The 27,200-nt window shown below is 38.6% G+C and overlaps 1 protein-coding gene across 1 annotated transcript in view; it reads left to right on the top strand.

Moving 5' to 3' along the window:
- The window catches only part of LOC124210866 (acetylcholinesterase 2), a 102,481-nt gene extending 82,094 nt beyond the window's left edge, over positions 1–20,387 (top strand). Inside the window, exons 4-6 of the mRNA XM_046609327.2 lie at positions 11,249–11,412; positions 14,298–14,455; positions 16,884–20,387. Coding sequence (XP_046465283.1) covers positions 11,249–11,412; positions 14,298–14,455; positions 16,884–17,014 — 453 coding nt within the window. The 3' untranslated portion in view covers positions 17,015–20,387. The remainder of the gene's footprint in view (positions 1–11,248; positions 11,413–14,297; positions 14,456–16,883) is intronic.
- The last annotated feature ends 6,813 nt before the right edge of the window (positions 20,388–27,200 follow it).

Below are 27,200 nucleotides of genomic sequence, written 5' to 3' on the forward strand. Positions count from 1 at the left end.
GGTAGCATCACGTTCCGAAGCCTTCCCGAGGCTTTTCGGATGTCAGTCTCGAACCGCGAGACGAGCTTCCAATTTGATCCTGGATCTTGCGACGGGCTTCAAAGTCCAGCTCCGCGTTTGGTCCTGGACCCGTGGGCCTAGCCCAGATTGCACCTTGTCGAACCCTCGTCAGGAGTGAGAAAGTCCTGCGTCGCATACGCGGATTGCGAACGGGACTGACAAGCCGCGGAAAGATCGAGTGGTTGGGCGGTCGTGCGGAGGAGATAAGATACAGCCGGAATTTCGGCCAGATCTTCGGGGCTGATTCCTAAATTGCAGGAAATAATTTCGACGACAAGAACGAAGAGTAAGGATCGAGAGCGGAACGGCGAGCAAGAGAGAATTATTTCTTATTAGCCACGAAATACAACGAAAAACATCGGAGGTATAGTAATGAAAAAAAGAATGCAGAGAGTAAGTAGTTACAAAAAAAAAAAGAACGAGAGAAGACAAGATTGCAGATTCGTGAAAGAAAATATGTGACAATCGTAGGGCCAGATTTGTTGTAGAAATATTGGGGGAGGTGAAAATTTGGCTGTGGAAAAGGAACGACAAGGACCAAGCGGCGCGATCGCGATCACCGGATTTTCAGCGATTCGCAAAAAAACGAGTGGAGTGACCCTCGAACCCTGGAGAACGTACTCTCGAGGTCTACCAAGGCTATGCTAACGACGTCATTGTCACGGCGAGGGTTTCGCGGCGTGTAAGCAACTAGCAACCCTAATAGTCAATGAGTCCGAGTATACAAGCCACGCGGAATTTTGTCGTCAGCAGAAAGTCTTCCGGTGGTGGTGAGTAGGTACAAGGAAACGAGGCTTACAAAGCGGCGGAAAGGTTGTCGAAATTCAGTGGAAGGATACGTCGGAAGGAAGCCCCGCAAATGTCCTCCGTGACGTCGTTACGTACCCTTGCAGATTCCCTTCAAGTGAAACGTGTCAAACGAGGCGGGATTACGACACTGAGAAGAAGATAGCGAAAACCAATTTCCTCGACGTTATATGTTGTTACTCGCCTATCTACTCTTGTTATTATACCCTTAATGTACCGGACGATTCGAGGGAAACGTTTGAGGAAAATGAGCACGAGAAGAAGCATCGCGGTGGCGAATATCGGTCGTACTTACAGCGAGACTGTAATCAAACTTCCATTCCCTTATTGCCTCCATCGTTATCTCGTTATTAACGCTCTCACCCTCTGACGTCGTGTCGATGAAAAATGTCTAAAGACCAGTTTCACCATCGATGCTGATCTGGATTTGAGTAGTCGACTCGTGGTCATCCATGATTATCAATAGATCAGCAAATTTCGTCTGTGAATTCGTGAAGCATCAAAAAAGAGCTACGCAATCTATCGATAAAGGGTGACGAGCCCTGTAACAAGTTGTGGAAAATGTTATTCTTTCCGATTATTCGACGTCTCAAAGGAATTTTCTGAAGGATGAACGAATGCCTGTCCGTTAAAACTTGTGTGTAGTACTGAGGTTTTGCATTTCCTTTCGTCATTTGTTTTAAACTTTTTCAGCGAATCAACTGTTCGTTAATACAGTTCGAGTCAGGGTAGCCATTCGCAATAACTTTCCGGCACCAGGTTTAAATTCATGGATTTTCTGAATCGTAGTCCTCAGCAGTGTACACACGTGTTGCAAATCATGCTTTGCGGAATATTGTTTGACGACGTGCCCTTGCATAAACCGACGTGTGCTCAGCACGTCAGCTTTTGGGTCAAGCATTTTTCTTTACGATGAATTTTGCCGCCGTGCTTACGGCGCAAGAATTATCCCGAATACTAAATGACTGAAGGGGAGGTGTGCAAGTTAGCACGGTAAACGTGACCGAGCTTTCATCCAATCGGTGAAGACTCAGGTTCTTTTTTTTTTTTCTTCTTCTTCTTTTCTGTCCCTTCGCGAGCATGTTTCACAAAGCGAGAAAAATAATCACAATCAAAGGCATAATTTTACAAAGATCAAGCGGAGAGTTTCATCGCCGGGCAAAGGGAAGCGGCACGAGATACAATCGTCGGAACGCCGACGTATTCTCGAAGGCCCGAAAGAGTCCTCATAAATAATACCGGCCGAAGTGTAAGAACTCTGTAGGTGGGATGCCGTATACCAGCACTTTCGACCAATTGATTAAGCATGGTCTCTACGTACACGAGTATACTTGGCGAGAAAGAGGATCACGAGGAGGGGATGCGGTCGAGTGGATGTCGGCAGAGGTCATCCGGGAGACGAGAAGTCCTTCAGGACTGAGCGTGAGGGGCGAAACCGCGACCACGACGCGTCGGCTCCTCACACCATTTCCAAATTCTACCTACACGTACACGCGGGTATAGGTGTATACGTGTATACACATGCCTACTATTTGCGCATTACGTGTCAGTCCCTTGTATTATTATTTTTATAATTGCCGCAGGAAAGAGTGCCGGAATTAAAGCTCGTGTTCGTGTCTCACTTTTGCGGTACATAATTCAGTGGTGCATATATGTCATACAAATATATGGTATATGTTTGCGTGTGTGTGTGTTTATTCCGGAAGCCAGACGTCACTTCGGATTACAGTGAATTTACCAGACAGTTCTCGCGACTAGTTACCTCCGCGTTGACGTGACCGTATTCTGTATACATCTATGTGTCTCATGGACAATACATATGCGGAGACGTGTTTGTATAGCATCGATATTATTCAGTGGCGTGACCAAAGCCAAGGCTAGCAACTCAGTCAAACTTTGTCCCGCGGGTATATATAGGGTGAAGGCAGCCGCGAGGGATGATTAGACTTTTCAAACTCCTCAAGCACCCGCCCGTAAGCAAGCTGTAGTGATAGATAACGATGTAGCGATAAACTAGCTTTGTATATATATATATATATATACATATATATCGTTTCATGATCGAAGACCTTGGTGAACAGCGGAAATAGACGAGAAGGATTCGAATTTCAGTATCGATGGAAAAGAGGCTCGAAGAAAGAGTCCAGTCACTATTTACTTGCAAGTCATTCCACTTGAATTATATATTCCACGATACAGATGTATCGGTCCAATTTTACACGCAGGGAAATGAGGTTTTGACAGCTGGATACTTGGCACCTAATTGTGGTATGGCAAGGAGATGTCGTGCGGTGAAACAAGCCAATTGAAAAGAAAAGAAAATTCACATTCAATGGGCATTTTCTAGGGAGAGGGGAAAGTATACTGAGAACGTGTTTTCGATGTTAATTTAAAAAAAAAAAATGAGTATATATAATTATATATATATTTCGAGCGATGTCAATTATGAAGTGATAATGTCACGTACAGTCATAATTACCTAATAATCTAGGTTACGTTATAAATCTAAAACGCATGGAGTGTTTCACCGAAGCGACTGTCAATATCATTCGAAATCATTTTGTAAATTTTTGGAAATCACACTGAAATCGACAATATTAAAATAAAATTCCGCATTAGTAATCGTCAAGATAATAATTACTAGTCGCCTAATCTTAAGAAATCACAACATGTCACTCAGTGAAATCAAAATTCATCCGTCAGGTAATGCGTAGTAATCGTTCTATAAAATGTAAGTAATCTTGAAACACGTAATGACGCGGTGTGAACTTTTGCTACGGTGACACACCCCTCGGCGAAACAAAGTTTCACAAGGAGCGCAGCTGCACACCGAAAACTTGAATCACCTCGGCGTCTTTGTTTCTATTTAGTAATCGGGACCGAGAGAGATCGGAATGAGCTTGAGTCATTTGGCGGAGCATTAACGATCAGACAGCGTTGGCACCTGGGCCCCTGGAATCCAAGCGATGTTAATTGCAAGCGCAGCCGGGTTGATTACGACGGTCCTGCCCGACTTGGGACTCGAGTCTGACGACGAGTGTGTGGATTCGAGTTGAATTAGGAATTACGATCACTCGCGACACACGTGCCTGCCGGCTGGTTTAACGGGCGAACAATTCGCAGCTGCAGTCCCTCGGTCCGTTGGAATCACCGAACATTTTTACACGAACATTTTTACCACCGTCACAATTCCGGGCGTGTTGGGTTTTTTAATTAACTATGGGACCCCGACGACGCGACCACCTGACCATAAGTCTACACGGTCAATTTCAATACCAATCCGCGTCAATGTTTAGACGAGCATCATTTTTACCCGGTTAAATGCAAACCGGTGTTCATCGACGTCACCACGATTTTAATTGGTTTCCAGAGCGGACAGCTATTGCATGTCCATTTTAAAATTTTGTACCTCCTTTCTGCTAAAGGGTTTAGCCGAATTAGAATTGAAAAAAAAAAAAATGACAAACATCAATCAAACAGCTTTTTAAATATTTCAGAGCAAGAGTTGATTTTCAATAAAGTAAACAAAATTCAAAATGGCAATTTTAAATGTGTTTCATTCAAGGTACAATTACAAAAGTTTAAAAAAATACTAGTTTTCTATGTGCCTCTGGTCGCGGTCGGCTTTTTTTTTATTTTTTTTTTTTCGATTCGATGCAACATTGTGGAATCCAGGAACCAGGAAAGATTGTGAAAAGTCGGAGCATGAAATTTCTATATAACAAATTTTTGTCGAATGAATTTTCTCCTCTCGAACGGTATCCGCAGACCTGCAGTCTGATCGTAACGATGAGTAATTGATATTTTTCATTCAGGCCATCGATACTCGATAATTCACTTGCGTGTGAATGCATAGCGATGCATATTGTATCCTTATGCGCATTGTGTAGCTGCGCGAACGGTAACGAGCTTTTTATTTTCAATTCCTATTTGCGTTTATTCACTGGAATTCCATGTATTTACTTATCGTGACGTTGTTTTCCGTTCATTATCCTTTCCACTCGAGAGGGGAAACGATATATCGGGGATGTGGGTGTGTGTGTATTTTTTAATTTTTTTTTTTATAAAAGCTCATTTATTCCGATCTCCGGACTGGGAACGATATATCGTTAGGGATTTCTTCGGGCAGATTCTTCTGTTAATTTTACTTGTACCGTAATTACTCCTGCTTGGGGTATACATACCTATAGACCCGCAGGTCTCGTAACCGCCGCCGAGTCAAATTACTACGCAAGGATAAAAACACGTTCGCAATTTTAGGCGGCGTGAATCCGCGCTATTCGTCTCAAATTAACAGCATACATCTGTAGAAAGTGAGTAATTATCACCTCCGGAATCCAATTTTTTCCTAATCACCATCAATTATAATTAACGTTGAGTAGGAAGACGGTGAGACGAAAAAAAAAGAAGTATACAAGAAACAAATTCCCGTAGCATCTATTTTGTATGAAAAAAAAAAAGAAAGAAAAAAGAAAACGAAAACGCTACACGCGGAGTTGAAATTCACTTGACGTGAACAAGGGACGTTTCGAACTTTGTCCCCGAGTTTGATCCAAGCCTCGGGGGTCCGTCGAACGTATCCAAGGAGAAAAGTAGTCGCTACCGGATCGAGGGTAGGAACGAACTCACTCACGCGTGTAAATCCTCCACTTATCTTTGATCACTTCTTCCTCTCCCGAGTTTCGGTAGACTCGAGAACGATCCCTACATTATTTCCTCGGAGAGAATCAGAGGCCCGACTTCCTTTTTTTTTTCCGGCTTTCACCCCACCGGAATCTAGGCACCCTGAGAATTCTAGGTCACGAGATGATCCCTCTATCTCCGCACCTCGTTTGAAATATAAATGCACCTCAAAATACGAAAGCGGTCAGCTGACGTCACGCTGACCGCTGATGTACTGAAATAGCTCACTCAATATTTCACAAGCTAATTCTTGAGTCGTGTGGGTCAGAAGTGAAGAGCGAGGCTTGAGCGAGGGGAGGGGGGCTAATTGGATCGTCGATGATACGAGAGACTCGAGTGTTGAAAGTTGAACGAACACGTGGAAGTAACGAGCCATTATCGTAGGCTCGCAATACCATCGATTTTCACAGCATCGAAACCACGCGTTTTAAGAGAAACGAACGGTGTAAGAAACAAACAAGAACATAAAATAAAAAGAAAATAAAAAAATCACCGCGCTAAACGCTTCGAGCATAATGTAAATCTTGACCAAGTCTCCCTCAAGTGGGATAAAAAAATCCACGCGCCCTCTGCCACGAGAATCCATGGGGACCGATGTAACGTGTCTCACAGTGTCTCTCTCTCTCTCTCTTTCTCTCTCTCTCTCTCTCTCTCTCTCTCTCTCTCTCTCATACTCTTGCTGATTTATCGCCGGGCTTTTTACTATTTACGCAAATTATATACAAACTTGAAAAGTTGAGCTTAAACGCGGTGTTTAAACGCGAACTTTGGTTCAACGGTCTGGTTTACCGAATACACAGTGGTCCTCCATCTTTATAACCGCTGACTTAACGGCCAAGCCCGGTGTTACGAATTTATTCCACTAAATAACTGATCGGTGAATTTTTTCAAGGAGCGATATCGCTACCGAACGGATAATTGGATCATTTCGTAAGTATCCGTTGGAGCGATTTCCTTTTCCTTTTTCTTTTTTTTTTTCGTTTTTTCTTCCAGTCACGAGCAGTTTTAGCTAATCATAAGCTGTAAGCCGAGGCGGTTTAAACACGTGAGCGAAAAAATATAGGAACATGGTTGAGGTGGAAAAAACAGGGAAAGAAGCACTGCTAATCGTACTTGCCAAGCGCCTCGTGCATAAATCACTAGACCGGCTTCGAACACGTCGCAGTTGTACGACCCTCGAGGTCCCTCGGGGATCCTCGAAGACCCGAATCCCACCCCCTGAATCACCCCGAGAAGCCCCGAGACATTTATATCGATGACGAACTTCAAAGGTGACCTCGAGCCGCAGCCTTCGACCCTCTCGGTAAGAAGCCGAACTTTTCAGCGGTGAGGAGGAGTGAACGAAAAAATAAAAAAAAATAAATAGAGATTGAACAAGCAAAATGTGAAACGAGTAAGACGCACGAATTCGCGAATTGTCACGACAAACATGGTGTACCTACCCTTCCCTTTTTGTGCTGTTTGCACTCTGCGTGTGTTTGTACGGTGAATCGACCGAATTAGTATTCTCGGTGTAAATGTGAAAATTAAATTCGTTTCGTGCGACGCGCGTACCGCTTTGAATTATTTAAGCATCCGCCTTCCGGTGCTCGAGAATTAGTCAAATCAAAGATCCAGGATCACGTTAGAACCACTCTGCCATGATTCGGAGAAACGAGAAAAAAAAAAAAAAAACGCAAAGAAATTTGGAAAAAAGAAGCACCGTGACGAAAAATCGATTTCCGTACGCTCGGCCTGCAACGCCGACGCTTTCGTGCTTTCTGAATTGACGTTCTCAGTTATTCAATACTCGTTGATAAACCCAACAGCCACGGCCTAACGATTCGAATGTTTTTTCGTCAATTTCAGTTTACCCGAACTGCACCTTTTCCCTCTAGCGTATAAATATATGACCTATTTCATAATTACACTGGTTCAGGAGTTTGGAAAATTCGATTTGAAAAGAACAACAGTCTGCTGTTTCGGAAAAATTTTGGCCCAGTTGCCAAGAAGATCAAAGAATTTCTTTTGTGGCATTGTTTATACCGAATTAACTGGAATAAATATTACGTTATCTTGTTCGCAACGAAAAACTATTTTCACCCAGTCGTGGGCTAATTTCGTCTTTGAAAGGGAAAATCGAGAGGAAAACTCCCACCATATTTGCATGCAATTTTTAACCTCCCCTATTCGAACCCTATCGATAATTCCACGCTGTTCTAGGTACTCGACTCGAGTTGCGGAAGTTTATTCGCGGATTAGGAGATGCAAAATATATAATTTCCGGAAGAACGAGAACGCGTAACGCGACAAGCTTACTGCGGAGGTGAAATTTACCACCATTCCTACCATAGCGTAACTTTAATTGGTGTGCACAACTTTCATTTCAAGTTTCTCACCGGCTACTTTTCTTCGGCGTCAACTTTGCGGAGTAGCGTCATTAAAATGTTTAATTTGTCATTACGACGCTCTTCTTTCTTCCTCGTTTGAACACTTCTCATCTGCTCGTCGCCTGCAGGCTGCGAATTTAAAGCTGCTAATTTTTTCACCCCTCTCAGTTGGCGGTAGAATAATTCTGCGAGCATTGGAACGATTTTTATACCGAATATAAGAAATAACAAAACAAATATTTTGAAACATCAGGTATACTTCGAGGGGAAAAAAAATAGAACTTCGATACGAGTCAGGCTTGCGCGATAACTTTATTTAAAGGTAGATTTTCCTAAAAGCCCGCCACAGCCTGAACTCCTAATGTTTTTATTTGGCCAATTTTCAAGGCACCAGGGTTACGTGACCGAAATACCGAAGTGGAATCTTCTTCTCGGAAACTCTCCTGGTATATCCAGAACGGAATACGTGTTCACACGTGTGCGATCCCCCGAGAGGAATATAATGGAAAGAGAAAAGAAATGGCAATATAGGGGGGGAGGGGGGGGAGTTTTGCCGCGGATTAGAAGAAAGAAGGAGACGTAAAGAAAAAACGGATTGTAAAAAAAAGGAACGAAAAAAAACGTCTCCCTTCTTTGTAATACAAGTTTTGGACTTCGAACCTGAGGATATTCGTGTAAATTAGGGTAATTTCAGGGGCGGGGGGAGGAAAAGCCGAGGCTGTAAAAGGGTGAAAGCGTATATATAAAACCGGATGAGCCCTTCGCGTTGAGATTCTTGTCTGCACGGTTATTCGCGTCGTGCAGCTTTCGTAATCCGACGTTAAAGCCTGCGGAATAAACGCGTTCAACTCGGCTCCGAAAATCCCACCGTTACGCGTCGAAAAGTTGCGGAAAATCTGCCAATCTCCATCGGTTACGTAAATGTATTTAAGTGCGTAGATATCGTTTTACGCGAACGAGTTTACCGGCTTTACAAGCTCTGAAACGACAATTATACACGGTGTTGCGTCGAACTTCAACCGCGTTCTTTTATTTTTTACGCCGGTTAATTAATCCTCATACCCATAACGATGCTAAGTCTCTTATTCGTGCCTCGAAAACAAAGCAATGTTATACATCGTTAAAAATGATGCCAAGATATAGGATTTCGACAACAACGAGTAACTCTCAATCTGTACGATTATCTCGGCCGTGACACGGAATTACTCATCATCCTCGAATGTGAAATCGGAAGGGAATAAAATAGGTGGGAAGAGAAAGCGTGGAGGAGATTTTTGTGGAAACGAAACAGAGGCGAGGGGCGCAGGTTATAATTTTGAGTAACTTTGCTCCCGGGGAGTAAATGTTTAATTTGTGGCTGGTAAAATTTGCAAAGTTGTTGGGGGGTGAAATCGGTGAAACACGTTTCACCCGGTCGCGATACAGCGAAACTTTGCTCTCTCTCAACGATCAAGAGATAACCTCTGTCCTCGACGAGCCGAGCACAATTTAGCTCGAGATCTGCGGCGCGGAAGAAATCGGGATTTCTCGTTTGCCGGCTGAGACTGGCTGCTGCTGCTGCTGCTGCGTTTCAATTAATGCGACTTATCCGCTCGAGTTATTCGGGTTAATCCGAGAGTACGGAGAGCCGGGAAACTCCTTCGGCTCCATAAACTTTGACAACTATTTTTTCCATCGTTCCGCGCTTCCGCGCGAGGATAGCTGATGATAAAAACGGTGGGAGGAAAATAGTTTCGGAAACTAGTTTAAAATTCGCCGCATACTTTTGCCGCGAGAGTTTTGTCACAATCTCTATTCAGGATCATTATTCGAGTTCTTCGCATGGCAAGACATGCACCTGAGAGACTCTCCTCCGAAACTTTCATCCCCCTGCCTTCATCTCCTTTCAATCCAAGTTTCCTACACGCGTTTCGGAAGTACAAATTTTACCAGCCTCGAACGGAGCTTAGACAATTCCCAAGTCGAAAATTGCCTCGAAGCTTGGCCCTGGGCGCATAATTATTGCGAAATTCGTCAGCCCGGTGAAAATATTCCTCGAGTCTCTCTTTGTCGTTGAGGCGCTGATTCTGCAGAGATCCGATATTCAGCCGTGGCGAAAATCCCGCTTTCCTCTCCCGGTTTCCCTATGCTTCCCTTACCTTCCGCCTAGCTGCCTCTAGGGGATGAAACCGAATAAGATCCCGGCGTAGCTTCAAAGGTCAGAGGAGCTTTGTCGGTTGGCGGGTAATATTTCAACAGTTGGACTGCAAGGAGGCAGAGTTACAGATTTGCGAACGGGCCGACGGTCGGAATTTAAGCAGGAATGGAACTGCGCGGCTGCTGCATAATTACAGGTTTCATACCTTCGTTGAATAACGCAACAAAGTTATCAAAAAGCTCGTGTAGATCAGTTAAAAAAAAGGATACTCGATGCTTTTAAGGTTTCACGAATTCATTACATCCGTTACCGTTAACTCTTTAAATTAAAAACTCACCTTACGGCGCTCGAAAAAGCTCCGGATTTTTTTTTTTTTTTTACTCTTGATACTCGTTTTCCTCGCTGTGTTTCATTTCGAGAATCATTTGTCACCATTTTTATTAATAAACATTTTTATTTTCTCCAGCCGATTGCAAGTTGGGATCGATTTTCTCGCCTAAAACCACGTCGATTCTTTTCCTTGAAAAATTCTTTCGGCATGTTCGGAGTGATTTTGTTAAGCTTGAATTTCTAAGGACGCCTGCCACCGGCAGCTCGAAGCTACGTTGTAAACAGTTTAAATATTTCACCTGCAACTTAACTCTCTCTCGGCCATACAGCTCTCCACCAGAGTTACCGGCATACGAAGCCCTGCCTGGATGTATTATTCAAAACCGCGCTCAGTCAAATCTCAAACTTTCAGCTTTTCACGCGGTTCTGCTGCACCGGACGACGACGGATAAGCTCAAAGGTGGTACACGTCGACCACCGCACTGTAACTCATCTTGCCCGTACAACCGGTTCTCTCTGACTTGTATTATTTGCACGGTATATGTACAGTATAATACCTCCACGTACCCGCATAAGTATAAAGTAACGTGTACTGCAGTCGGAAACGAGGGGAGAGAAAAAAAAGTAGGTAAATAAACAATTAGGGATCGGTTAATCTAGCGAATGCAAATCATCGTCATCGTTATCATATTATTATAACATGGTTTTTTTGAGTCGTGTATGAAAATGTCGATAAAATAAATAACTGGAGCTGATTTCGAAAAACTACGCTCGCTACTCAAATATCAAGGGCAACGAAACCGTTGTTCGCAAGTATTATTTCCATTCCTATACGATACATCGCCCCAATTCTCTGTTTCAGAGGACGAGCACGAATCTTTGGGGCGAGTGGATGGGCGTCATGCACGGGGATGAGATCGAATACGTATTCGGCCATCCCCTGAACCAGTCTCTGCAGTACAACATAAAGGAGCGGGATCTCTCCCTCAGGATGATGCAGGCATATTCGCGATTCGCGCTTGTGGGGTAAGAGTAACCGACAGCAATTAATTTCATCAACAAATTTATGTCCCTTGTTCCATATTTCCTCTCGGTACACCCTCTTCCACGAGTTTGTCTCTCTTTCGATTTCAAATATACACGTATGTATATTTACGCGTGTAACAATTTGTCAATGTAAGAAGTAGATGTCAGCGATAAAATCGCATCGATCTACCACCATCGTATCAAATCGTTAAATATATTTATCGTTGTTTCAATCACTGTAAAATCTCATTCAAATCCGAACTGTGCCTTTAATCTTTCAATTGGTGTTACAAGGAGTTGATGCGACATGCGAAGGTAAACGTGAACAAAGATGCGACACGTGATGGCGTGTCTCGGTATTGTTATTTCCGATCACGTACGTTTGCACCACCTGATGGAATATTGAGCTGAAATAAGCCATATTAATACATACGTACACTTGGGTCATGAATTATTTATGTCATTTATGGGCTGGAGGTTGCCTGGCGTATATCTTGCGGGAGGTTCGCGTCCGAGAAACCAAGTATGTACATTTCCCTTGCGGGAAGTTCGTCGATACATCGATTCCGACGTCGAAATCACCTTCATCTTCCAAACGTCAGTCAAAACTATTAGATTTATTACACTGTCCGCAATCACAGTACAAATAATATTTCGTACCTATGATTGTGAAATTTTTTCAAAAACCATACAAAAATTCGACTGTGAAAATTTTTGAAGATTAGTTTGTTTTTTTTTTTTTTGTTCTTTTATTTCTCATCCCCAATTACAAAAGAGCCAAATGATCGACGTTCGACGCACGTTTGATTAATCGGTGCGAAACGTTCACCTCTCGTCGTCGATTTACGGACGAGTAATATCTCACTTTTTATTGCTCCTGGTAAATATCCACGTCACAGGTAAACCCAGCAGGTCGCTGGCTACGGATAAATTAATCTGGATTTAAGGTCATGATGACACATGAGGCGTGTAACAGTTACACCTAAACTACGTTTCCTGTGTTTTACTACCACCGTCTTTCTCCGTCTTTTTCTTCTTATCTTCTGCTCATTTTTCTCATTCTTCTTTAACCAACCCCCCACACACCTTGCGACGATGTCTCACTGCGGCTTGACTCCATCCTGTAACAACGAAATTTCTACGATTAATTCTGATGAGAATTTATATACTGTATGAAGTGAAAATTTCTAGTTACGCAGGTCACTGGAATAAAATCCATGACTGTTTTTACTTTCCATCGCAACCGAAATCCACTGTAAATGAAACTAATTTTCGTATAATTGTATTCCGAGAATTTGGTATGTATTGGCAGTTTTTTCTTTTTTTCTTTTTTCATAATGGTTGTTTATGTAATACACATGTTGCAACAATTTAAACATGACGCAATGATAAATTGATTTTACATTCAAGACTCATTCAACTTAGCTATATTAGACTCAACGCAGCTTTAGTCAGAACATGTAGTATCGTCAGTTATAATCACACCGAATACTTATACGCACGACACTTTCTCGCGATTTGAAAAATATTTGAATCGTTATTTCAAACGTACCGATTTCACTAGAAATTTCTGTAACAAATGAAATTTTTTTCAATGCGCCGTTCGTATTCCGTCGATTTTCCGTACACAAGACCGTAGAGAATGTCTGTATAGAAGACGGATCGAAGTCAACTTGTTGTGCAATGAGGTGGATAAAAAACAAACCGATAACTTGAACCGAAAGGCACGGCAGTGCACAAGGGATGCGGGGATAATGCGAAACGACTACCGCAAGAGCAATCCGAGATATTGATCAACACCCGTTGTATACGTACTTTCGTTGCTGTAACGTCGACCGAATCGCTTCATCGAAGGACGAAAACGAATCGGGCATTTGATCTGAACGACGATAGGATTCTTTCCTCCCTTTCCTTTATGCGGCTGTTTTGCTCTTTCTTACTTTCTTACTTTCTTACTTTCTTACTTTCTTTCTTTCTTTCTTTTCTCTTTTCTTCTGTACTTTTCCAGCGACTCTCCAAGTTTATATACTTGTTTTATATACGTGTATGCACTCGTAAGTTTGTATATGTATATAATATAGACCGTATCGCCCCGAAGGTGAAAATAAAAAAGAGACAAGTTTCGTAAAGTTTTAGGGAAACTTGTTGCGACCCGAGGTCGAGGAATTATCGTTATTCAATCGAGAAATTCGATTTCTTCTTTTGTTGACCCAGGCAGCTCGGTGTGCGTTTCGGGTCGTTTCTTGCCCCCCTTCGTAACCGTGTAGAAACTGGAATTATGTGTATATGTATACACGCTTTGTTTTACCGCCGGAAGTTCACCGGGGTAGGAAGAAGCTTGAGCTGAAAAGCACACCCCAGAGGCTGCTATAATTCTCTCGCCTCTCTCTGCCTCTCGCGATTCTCTCGAAATCTCTCCTCTCTTATTTCATCCCCCTTCCTCCCTTCTGCCCCTCGCTCTCTGTCTCTGTCTCTGTCTCTCTCTCCCTCTCTTTTTCTCCTCTTCCTATCTTAATTTCTCCACGCATTTCATCTTCAGCCTTAGATGTCGGTATTATTACGTGGTTACGATTATCCTTGCTCATTGAAAACAAGTCCTATTACATTTTTTGCAAATATTATACCTATGATCGTTAAATGTGTTTTGGCCAAGAATTTTTCGTTGCCCAAATACCGAGGTTGATAATTTTCAGAGGGATATTCAGATGAAAGGAAAGTAAAATTGGGAGGGATGAAAAAAAATTTCTTGAAAACAAAAACAGCATCACAATTCAATTCCCCCTTTTATTCATCGATTATACGAACGAGGCGTTGTTTCTACGCGTGAAAAGAAAATTTCTCGCATATTTCGCTTGCGTCATCGTGCCAATTTATATTTACTTCAGAAAACCGATGGCTGAGGGTGTTGAGTGGCCGACTTATTCGAGGGATCAACCGCAGTACTTTGTGTTTGACGCGGAAGAAAGCGGCCTTGGAAAAGGTCCTCGAGCAACAGCCTGCGCATTCTGGAATGAATTTCTTCCACGGCTGAAGGGCGTTCCTGGTATGTATTATTCGGGATGGAATTTTTTTCCAACTTCCCGTTTCTCTATTTTCAGAGAAGAAGGGTAGTTATTGTAATCACCCCGAAAAGGTGAGTTTTCACCAGTTCTCGAAACGTTGAGATCTAGAAAACCACCGTCGACCATTTTCGCATTGACGTTGTGTACGTATGTACGTGTGCAAGATAATAACATTTCGAAAAGTAAAATAAAAATGATGATATCTTGAGAATGGATGAATGGATTTGAATGAAAATTGGTACCGTCGGGTTTTTTGGGTCACGAATCACAAATCTAAAGTCAGATTTGCAAAATTTGAATTTGGTGTATTCGAGTTACTGAAAAAAAACTAAAAACATCTGAATTATTATGAAAATTCGTATTGGAAGGTTTGCCGGGCGGTTGATCGCGAATCTGAGGTCAGATTGGCGATATCGAAAATTGCGAATCCAATATGGTGGAAAAAAAAGATCTAAAAATGTTGATATTTTCGTAAAAATTAGTAGGTGGGGGTTTTTTAGGTCACCGATAACGAATCCAAGGTCAGACTTCTCAAATTTGTAATCGTGGATCCATTATAGTGGTTCAATATTTAAAATATCGTCATATTTTCGCGTGATACGGTACCCGAGGGCTTTTAAATCGTTAATCACTAATCTGAATTTGTAGTTCGAAATTCGAATTGGATATTACTATATTTTTTCTGGGCCAAAGGCCGCTTGTTTTTCTTCAATTCTTTCCACGTTTATTCTCACAACACTTTGAAATCTTTATCCATCAATGCTGAAAAAGAATTAGACAGTACGAAGTAAGTGACTGCTTCACTATCAACGCAAGCCATCACTTAATCACTCAATATTACTAAACGCATAATATTCTTTTTCCACAATCTTCCTGGTTTCCTCCGATTACTGTAATCAATTTCACTAATCTACGTCACGAAATTACCTTGTTTTCAAACTAAAATCCAAGCGCTGGTTATAAGGAGGCACTTACACAATTTCGATCCATTAGCTCTAAGAAAATCATCGTTTATCGATCGAGGATAGATTAAAATTTCTATTTACGTTGGAAAAGATAATGGAACCGTCTCCCAGTAAAGTCTGGTATGACGTAGACTTGTGAAAGAATTCGAATCGCGGAATTTGCATAAAATTAGTAGAAGTACCAGTAGAATAAAATAAATACACGTCGACTTATGATGGAAATAACGTACGTATAACGCATGTAACAAGATAATGTTATTACGTTATTACGTGTTATTACTATTTTGCGGAATACCGACAGTATTTACCTCGGCAACAGCCGAGCCCATCGTGCAATAAACCTGTAAGCTGTGCTCGCTGCGTCGAAAATTTCCACCTAGGTGGGCGTCAGTTAATGATTCGACGATTGTGTTTGCCCGTCCCTGAGCATACAAAATCGGGAAATTTCGCACGACGGGAATCGGGATTTGTCTAGCTGACGTGTGGTTGTGTATCAATTTTCAATCATCCCTCGCGGTATGATACATACCTTCGCGTAATGCGCGTGCATGCATAAATATAGGTATATATAGACACAAATTAATACACAAGTGTAACAGAAATTTCGACGCTGTAACCTTGTTTGATCATAAAATACAGCTCAAATTTTCTCTAAAAACCACAAAACCAACGATGAGATAAAAAAGAAAAAAACAATTATCAATCAAGCGAAAACGAAATAGCAATTAACCTAATCGTCGATCAAGAAGCGGATTGCGCGATTCAGGTGAAAAATATTTTGAAAGTCTAACCTATATTACACAGTTATCAATTTCATGACTCGGTTTTAAGTGACAAACGACCGACTGGATTCGTTAATCGTCGGCACGTGAACGGTTTAATTGACGGCCATCGGACGATGAGAGGTGCAATCGTCAAAGATGTGCTCAAAATATTCCCAGAAGAATAATAATCCGTTCCATCGGTCTGCGCCATCTGTGGTTTCTAATGCACCTAATAGAAAATTCCGTAAAAATTTCCAAGAGCACTATAACGATACCTACGGATAATTGTTTCATCGAAAGCATAATCCTTGTATGCAGATATGATCTCTAGAATGAACCGCACGTCGATCGCCTCTGAATAATACATTTAATTCGCTGTAAGGCGGTATAATTCGCGATAAAATTGCAATCGTTGCATCGCTGATACAACAGGTTGCGTGATGGTATCGAGGCTGCATTAAATTGCGGGAATAGCCGCATGGCTAAATTGGCTGACCGGTTTTAATAATATTCATGTAAAAGTAATCCAGGATGAAGATGAATTGACACAAAGTTATATTAGATTAAATTAAATTGGAGTAAATTTTTTACGTGTTATTTTTGTCTCCGGTCAGTGTTTCTGTATCATTTGATCTCGGTTCGTCTGAATTGCAGGCCCGTTAATTTTTCGTGTGTTTCAGATCCGCCCGAAGCCTGCGACGCGGCTGTTGCCTCCAGCGTTTCGGCGGGTGCAAGACGGCTTTACGATTTCGTATGCAGTTTGATACTGCTAGTTTCCTGCACCCTGATAACGATCCCGATTATTGCATAAGATAAGAGGTAGAAATAAAAATAAATAAAAATCCCCCTCACACGTTCTCGCTGCAGGCTGTAATAGGCAAGCCCAACAAGTTCCAAGACGTGTCCCGATTTGGACAACACGGTGTGTTAAAGGAAAAGAGAGAACCTGAAGAAGAAGAAGAGGAAAAAGAAGAAGAAGAAGAAGAGGAAAAAGAAGAAGAAGAAGGAGCGGGAGAAAATGAAGCAGCCCGTGATTTTCATCAACTTGAATTTCATTTGCTCGCAGAAATTGGCTTAGGTCGAGACGAGATTACAACGCATGTCGCTTACATTACTCCTCGTTGTAAGTGCTACACCATAGAAACTTATTATCCCGTATGATTCATCCTCGATAATGATATGCGCGTCGGTCTGACCGATTTGCAGTGGTTGTAATTTGGTTGGAATTGAATACGAATCGGATGTGGAGAGAGAAAAATCCCTGACCAGAAAAAAAAAAACAATGTAAAAAAGTAGCAAAGAAGATATTCACGGTATCGGAGGAAAATTAACCGAAAAACGAACGCAGATAGTGAAAAAAGATGATACATATTTTTTAGATTATAATTGCATGACCATTTATTGTTTATATAAATATCAACGTGTGCAATTAACGATAATTGTGTAATAACCATATATGTGTATAAATTGTTGACATAATTTAACGCTTGAACACCGCATTGAGTTATTTGGATTATCAGAATGTAAAGAGGAAAAGTAACGAGAAGAAAAAGATTAGTTTTCGAAGGGAGGATACACGAACCGCATCGGTTGTTGAATGTCTGAATTTCGACTCGATACAAAGCTGTGGAGTGAAATCGCGTGTCCGAGCTTTGGAGGGCTTTTCTGAATAAAACATTGTCCGTTGATCGTAAATATTTTACACCCTATAATTCGACGGTTTATGGATTAAGTCGGAACCCCGCGTCCTGGAAAGATCTGCAAGCACCAATTTACCTTGCGCCTCACGTGCATGTCGTTTTTTCACCGTGTAAATAAAATTTTCAGCAATTTTTCTCCTATCTCTGTCCGTTGTTCGAATGATCTATGTTTTATGATTGGCCGTTCGGACGGAGGGTTCGCGTAAAAAATACATGCTGTTCGGTTTCTCAATTTTCGGTTAACACTATGGTCAAATGATTGGGATAAACGATGAAGTTGTTATCCGAAACACCGCGTGTTTGGTCCAACGATTTATAGTCCTTATGCCTAATATTATATACGATATGATCCAAAATCTGACGGATACTGTAATAGAAAAAAAAAAGAAAAAAAAAAAATATAGAAAATTTTTCCCTTTCGAGAATAGAATCAATATACGAATAAATATACAATGCATAATTATCCGTTCGCAATTGATTTGTCAATCAGATCACAGTGAATGTGTAAAAAGTATAAAATATCGAGCCAGTCGGTGGGCTAATAAAATTTAGTACACCACACCTAATACATGTTCGTCACCTATGCGTATCACATTAGAATATCTAGAACGCATTCAAAAGTATAACAAACAAATAAACAAAAGTCAAACACACGGGTCAGAATTTATAATTTCAAATTATACATATAACATATCGCTCTTGCGACGTCAAACGAATAATCGTGCATTGCTGTATTATATGTTATGCATGTATATGTATACATATACTTATATATACAATAATATACATAAACAAAATGAAGGGGAAAAACTGATTTTAAATATCGAATATAAGTGAAATATACAATACCTACCTAATTCGCTCTCTGAGGTAAACTGGATTATTATTATTATTGTTATTACAACAACAAATATTATCTTGCAATGTGTTACGTTGGTTAAACATAAAAAATTTCTCAAATAGTAATAACGACAACAACAACAACAACAACAACAATAATAATAGTAATAATAATAGTGATAATATTAATAATAAAAATAATATAATAATAATTTTAAAAAAAAGTAATAATAACAAAAGTAAGTTGTATAAATTAGAATTATGGTACACCATGTATAATCGTGCTAGATTTATTGTATCATAAGCACTGTACAATAGGTGCATACCCTATAATCATATACATACATATATTGTGTAAGTTGAAAGGAAAAGAGAAAAAAGAGATAAAAAAAAAAAAAAAAATGAAGAAAAAAGAAAATGAAAACTTTGAAAGAGTCTGATAGAACACCGAAAATAGATTGATAGCAAAAAAAAAAAAACGAAAAGGGATAGAAAGGAAGGTATATAATCGAGAATATCGAAAAAATTCTATACGCTGAGATCGAAGGGTGCATCTCGTATAAATCTGGTTAGGTACGTAGGTGGATAGGTGTAATCGTGCCTACGTGATACGTGTGACACGCTGGAAGTATAAGATAGACGAGTACGGAAACAAGGTCGAGATGATACTCTGGCGCTTCTAGTGCGCGAAGCCGTGTAATTCGTGAGAGCTTTTCGTGTGAAGTGCATACACAGTGCGCAGTGTGCATATTATACGCGTTACGTACCTGCAGCAGCAGCGAGCTTGCATTGCAGGCTGAACGGCGCACAGATGTTGCAAAATTCATACAAGGTTTGACGTGTCCGACGAGTGCGGATGCGAAATGTGGAGTTGGAACTGGTAGGGAAAGAGAGTAGCTTTGTGCGAAAAAAGATGAGAGAAAGAAGAGAAAACGGGAAAAAATGTGAAACGAGAGAAGAATTGGATCGAAACGTGTGACTGAATTTTTATTGAACGGATTCCTTCGAAGCTAACGCAAATGTAAGGTAACATGTATGTCACGTGTGTATTATATCTTACATATAAGTAATTGGTAATAAAAAGAATTTTATTTTTATTTTTTAAGTTGATGACGAGAGATCGCAGATAAATGCGTCAGATTAGTCTATTCACGGGACTTTTTGCCTGATGTATTTAATATGTGTGCGTAATTCCCGTTTAAGAATTATAGTGATAATAACTAAACGAATTAACTTTTATTCGGGGACGATTTTTGCTGACGACGATAATTTTATCATTGCTCATATTGCAAGCCTTCGTTCACTACTGTGCGTGTGTGTGATTTTTTTTTTGTCAAAATCACATTCTATGCATTTAATATCTCAACCGCACATAATAAATAATAAACAGTATAATATATGTAAAGAGCATGGGAAAAAAAAAAAAAAAAAAAAAAAACCACCACGCATATAATTATTCTACCAGTCCGCAAAACGACTCTAAACTTCGCGTCGCTGCGACAACTATGCTGCTGTACAATTAAACCGTATTATACAATATTACACCGTTGATATCGTGAAAATTTGTCTACACAACAATACAAGTCGGAGGCAAAAATGTACCTTTGATATAAAAAAAACAAAAAAAAAATCAAATAAAATGAACCACGCCACATGGCATAAGCTATTTACACATATACTATATAAATATGGTATATGCATATATACGTGAATCTTCCATTTGGTACATATCACCTTTAACGATAAAATTATTATTACCATTGCTTATACATTGTCGATGAAACCATTATTATCATTATTATTATTACTATACTATACTGTTAACATTGTTATATACACTATAAGCTACGGAAATATATATATATATTCAGTTAAAATTGAGCTGAAATATACATGTGTATATATATTATATATACATACATACAATACTCTTATTATTTCGATTGTGCGTATAGCGCTGTATAATTAATATCGTAATTATAATAGATGGATGATATTGATATATATATATATATATACATATATACATATATATGTAACTTACGTATTAGAAATTGCATTGATAGGTAGCCATCACAATTGTCAACTAGGTATAAAATGGGGATTATCCATACACAAGCGTAAATATAAAATACAATGTAGAGAATTGTTAAAATTACCAATAACATGACATATTATATATATATATATATATATATATATATATATATATATATATATATATATATATATGTATGTATGTATAATATCCCTATGTAGAATATAGGATGATGTTTAGATATATTGATGAATACAAAAATGAAGAAGGGGAAAAGTTAACAAAAACAGAAAAAAATTAGTAAAATAAAATAACGAGGTTGATATTTTTTAAAACAAATTATTTCAGAGGTCTATATATGTAAGTGAATATAGATATTTATATATTGTTTGATATTGTGCAGCTACTGCAGTATTGCTCATCGATTGATTAATAGCTGTATGACGTGTTGGAGTTTCTTCGTGCACTGCGGCGTTCGAAACGTGGTTTTAATGCTAAAAATATATAATTATGCTCAAGATTTTGGGGCCAGGTGACGAGGATTAAAAAGAAAAAAAATTTATCAAAATTAGCATGCTTATTTATTTTCGATGCAAGCATTCGATCCTTTCCTGTTTTCTTATTTTTTTCTTTTATTCTCAATAATTATCGCACTTCGCATGTCGCGTTATTCTATAAATAAACTTTCCAATCATTCGGGCTCATGCCCGCGGCTTTTCGAAACAACAAATAAATAAATAATCGAACGAAATTGCATATTTATATATGATTGGTAATGAAAGAATATATTTCAGGAAATTCGTTGCATTTTAAATAGCTGCTGCTTGCATATTTTTCTTGTTTATCTTCTTCTGCTGGATCGAGTTGTGCAAAGAAGTATCAGAGTATTTGCACGAGCTGTCGTGGTTATACGCGCGTTCGAAGATTAATGCAAAAGTAAATGGGCAATCTGTACGGCGGCATGAATCAGTCGTGTGGATAGTTGTCGGAAAATTGAAGTACAGGCGTAACTGCACAAGTTCTACATGTATATATTATAGACATAATTTATGTATATACGTACATGTATAAATATTGGAACGCAGAGCCCGGCTTGTTAGGCAGTAAGCACCTCATCACATATCACTAGAAAATAGCTATACCTACATGTAACAATTATGGCAAATAGCCGATTTAACGATAACATTTGAATATATAATTGACGTAGCACTGTAGATTTGTGCCTCAATTACAAACGCTGTTACACAAGTACCGTATACGGTATACATGTATACTTTCGTTCACTCGTCGTTGTACATTCGACGATCGCGATATTGTGCGACGTCACTGTATAACGACTAATTTTTTGTTTCATTTCTTTTTTTTTGTTTTTTTTTTTCTTATTTTGAACGACAAGATATCACAATTCATCTACGTCTTAATAATTTCAACGGCAGACAACGTTTTAATACTAACAACGTAAGAAACATTATAATTATGAGGCTGGTAGCAATGTTTTTCGGATAATTATTATCACTGTTATTATTATAATTATTAATATCGTCGTTGTTCTTGTTATACTCAAGTACTAAAAGGGGGATTTTAAGTCGTAATTACCGACAGCTGTGTCAAGGTATACGTAAAATTCACATTGAGTATGCGACTTCGCCGAGGAATAACGAAATTTCGACTGAATCAACCAGAAATATTATTTTTATTCGAAATATATTTTTTCCTTTCTTATCGTCATTAAAATTTCGTATACAAGCTAAGAGGGATTCCGTATTAATTGAGTTGATTGTATAATTAATGTGTGAAAAAGAAGGTACGATCGTTAATTACAATTTGAACGGAATTGTAAGAATTCTGTATTTTGCGTTGGGTATAATTAACTTCTAATCAAATTCACGAAACGTGGGTAAAAACGGAAAAATCGTCGTAAGTTTATAAATATATATTCCAAAATTTGACTCGTAATTATCTTTTTATTCCGAAATTCTTTCAATTTTACGGCTACTTTCTTTTCGCTTTTTTTTTTCATTTCATTTAATGAGACTTAGACAGCCGCGAGAAAACGCGCGGCAAGTGGAAAAAGGAAGAACGTTTCCGCAAGGGAAGCCATTTCCTCTGATATTAAAGTCTCCGCGAACTCCGCCTTCTTGCTTTTCCCTCCGCCGTTTTATATACTTCGCTTTCATTTTATATACCCACATATACTCCCACCTGTTACCTGTCATTCACAGATTTCGTTTTCGGCTAACAATTCGCTCACTACTACCGGTGAACAGATTTCTCCTCTTATTCTATTTTTTTTTTTTTTTTCGTCGAATATAAACCCACTTACTTTTTATTCCGATCCTCGTCAGATTTCAAAGATCATTCGGTCTTTGGTTCGCTTCCCTTCGGATATCGAGCCAATTTGCATATTTCAAACGGTATAAACGACAATGTCGTAAGACATATAGCGATAAAGAAAATTGGTTTCCCAATTTTTTCAATAATCAGGCACAATTATTCGACCGTACAAATTCTACATCTTCCACCATTCTACCTGTTACTGTTATTTCAAACGAACAATTTACTGTATAAAAAGTAGAGTTAGCGCTGTGCCTATACAAATAGTGTATAAACGTATGAAGTGTAATCTTTCCTATACATATAATTATACATTAGACTGTATAAAAAAAAATCGACTATTTTTTCTGCCAAATTTGAGTAAAAAATATTGTTTGAAATGATGAAAAAAAAAAATGCCGTCAAAGTTTGAGCTCTTGATATTAATATTTAATTTCCTACAAAAATACGTTCTGGTCTTATCAGTACACTAGTACGTTGACGAGTTATGAGATTCCAATGTTTAAAGAAAAAAAAAAAAAAAAACAATTCTCATGTTATTCAAATGGAAAATAGAAAATTGCGATGATGCACCTTTAAATATTAATATTAAGAGCTCAAACTTTGACGGCATTTTTTCTTTTTGTACTTTGAAACAATATGTTTGACTTGAAGTTTAAGAAAAAAAAAATAATCCATTTTTTTTGTCCAGTCTAATACACAGATACATATACATATACCTACAGTAGATCCGACAGCTCGGATTTATTTCATCAAATCCGGATGACCGAAGCCCGATGCAGAGAGCTTTGGTACGCTTTAATGTTGAGCTTGCGAGTAGCGAATTGCGAAATTACATAATACCAACTTAGCGCGTGCGCTTCGAATTTCATCGCACTCTTACGACATGTAATTGATTACAATCATAATTATTTTCTTACTTCTAAAAAATTTGTCGTCATGCCATAATAATGGATATTGAAACAAACAATTAAGTCACCGAGTTTCGAGGGCTTATCTCATTTAATCACGCCACTTTAAAATTTATGGAAAAGGCCTCGTTGATTTCTATCGCCTAAGACATCCTGTTCGAATCGAGTAATTAACGATTGCAGTATAGCAAACTATAAGGGGATTAACAGTGAATTTTAAGTGACAATGAGTCGTATTACAGGGTTATATGCGATATAATAATAATACACGATACAGAGCCAAATGATATCTATTTATAATATATATACATACCCACGCAAATAGTACACCCCATGTATTTGCCGAGTTTCCACATTATACAATGAAAATCGAAAAATGAACAAACAAATAGGAAAATTTCAATCATTTAATACATTACATATTGTAATTCTTTTGTCGATCCAATCAAGAACTCGGCTACGCCTATCCAATTCTCTGTATTATAGGATATATATCGACGAGTGTATAGGGCCTAATCGAGGAGGATTGGCTAACTTTATATATATATTATAAAACGTACATATATATAAACCGCACGTCGCACTGTTTCATACACGAAATGTAGATTTTTCAAAGAGCACACATTATACCTTATAGATTTATAATTCGGCCTATACTTGTAGAGATTATGTGTATTATTATTATTATCATTATCATTAAATTACTATCATTGTTAATTACCATTATTACACGTTATACGTTCCATTTTTATCCCGAAATTTATACAACTATCAAACCCAGTCGGAGATAATTTATTCCAAATAGCGTTGTAATTCGCGAACCAAAATTTATCTTGTATAATACTATGATTCTTTTTTTACGCATTTCGTGTGGAGATTCAGTTCAAAACATCGTCCTCCGATATTGTGCTACGGGAAATAATGAGAACTACGTAGGTAAAGATACCTAGGTGTGTGAGAACGATATTTCGACGGATTATCTACCTTTCAACGGGACAGCGAATCTAATTATATATATATATATTCTATATATATATATATATACTACCGTTATAATTGTAGAATGATTCGGTATCGAAAAATCGGCTTACATGTTATATACGTAATAACGTATAAATAACTATCACGTATCAACTGAAACTTCTGTGCGTAGTTTAATATATTATACATCTGTAGTGGGTTGATTATCTCGTGTAGGTATAACACTATTACACACACGCTGCAACGAATTAAAACTGTAACATTAACATATTATACATTCTGTCTGTCTCGCGTGAATTTTTCTATACTCTGATAATTAATTTACTATGTACGCAATTGTCTGTAATTATTTCACAATGCATATTTAGGGATAATTTTGGTACCTCGGTCCAAGTCAACGAACCTATACACGAGTCTGTGCAAATTGTAGAATGCCATTCTGCACGTAATATGGAATTCAAATTATATGCACAAGCTAAGTTTTCAATTATGTATTTCTAATACCGATCGTTTTAGCTAATCCTGCCTTGCTCAGATATAAAATATCGAAAGAAAAAAAGTTTCACTTCACGCGATCGCCTCAATACGATCTGCTTGTGTACCTACGTGCAATTATTTACAGCGTACACACGTGAAAATAATACGATCTTTGTTAATTGACAGTCTAAGGAAAAGTTACGAGCGCCCATTACAGCCTACGGAAGCGTAATCACGACGTCTAGGTATGTCGAATGGGTGGTTTACGCGTATAATATCATTACGTTACTGACGAAATAAACATTAATACAAAATTGAGAAAATAAAAGGTGAACGATATAAAATCGGTGAATTATAGCGACACGAACGATTAAACTATATATTTTTAAACGTGATCGGTATATGTATAATATAGCTGTACGATAATATATTACTAACAATAATGATACAATGACAAATATATAATGTACCTATAATATACTGTAATACGCTAGGATCTGCATCAGTTCGAACAATCCATACTCTACTGTGATGTGCTTTTCCCGTACAATACGTTTACATACATACATATATACATATATATATACATACGTGTATATTACGTTATATATACACATTATACATACATACATACATATGCAGGTATACACCGCTCGTTGATCAATGTGACTGCTTAAATGAGACGCGAGATATATTGCATTATAAATCGTAACTGCACGTTTGCGTCAAGTTGCTGTTAAAAAGACCCGTGAGACCTGTTAATTTATGCTTTTTCCGCACCGGCGATTAGTTCGTCAAATATGCAAGTGACATGAAAGGATACTCGGCAAAATAAGAAAAGAAACAGTAATAATAATTATCGGGTCTTTCGGACGAAAGTTTTATTCACGGATTTAAGCTACTCGACGCAAACGACTTTCTCCCCTGATGCGTTGACGCAGTATTGCTAATGTAGCTGTATAAACAATAGCATTAGTGACGCGATAATTACGTAACGAATTATGCTCTCTTTTTCTCTCTGACCAGAAGGCATGCAGTGACGGTTCGGCTGGTACTTGGATTTTATCACCTTGTGTAAACTAATCGTCCAATATCGTTAATGGAAATATCACCTAATAATCTATTTTTAATCACGGACGAAATTACGAGTAGAATTTTAATTCACACTCGGGCAGAGGTAAGGAATTTTCGAGAAACTCGCGTTACGGAATCTTTAAAGAGGTTGCGGGTATATCGGCTGAAAAACGATACGTTTTACCGAATTTTAACAGTTATTACGTAGTAATCGCACATCGAGCATTTGCAAAGTTATTATGCTCGAAAGATGTGACGAAGGTTTCTTCAAATAACACAAAAATAGGAAATGCTTGAATTATAAACGAAAGCTTGGATATCGATGCTTCGATTCAAATCGATTTGACCTTATTTGAAATATAGTATTTTAAATTATTTTCGATTTTACTCTACGATGATTTAATATTGTCATTTATCTACGTCTATTTGAATATTTAATTTTAGAAAATTGTATTCCGACTGAAACAAGCCATCTTATCGTTGGCGAGAAGTCGAACAAATTTACTAGTTTTTTTGACAATTTTTAAACGATTTAAACCAAAGTCTCACTATATCTGAACTTTTGTTTATAATTCCAGTATTTTCTATTTTCGGTATTTTTTGAGAGACCTTCGGTAACTAACGTTTATATTGACTCGATCT

Source organism: Neodiprion pinetum, chromosome 1, assembly GCF_021155775.2.
Source record: "Neodiprion pinetum isolate iyNeoPine1 chromosome 1, iyNeoPine1.2, whole genome shotgun sequence".
NCBI lineage: Eukaryota > Metazoa > Arthropoda > Insecta > Hymenoptera > Diprionidae > Neodiprion > Neodiprion pinetum.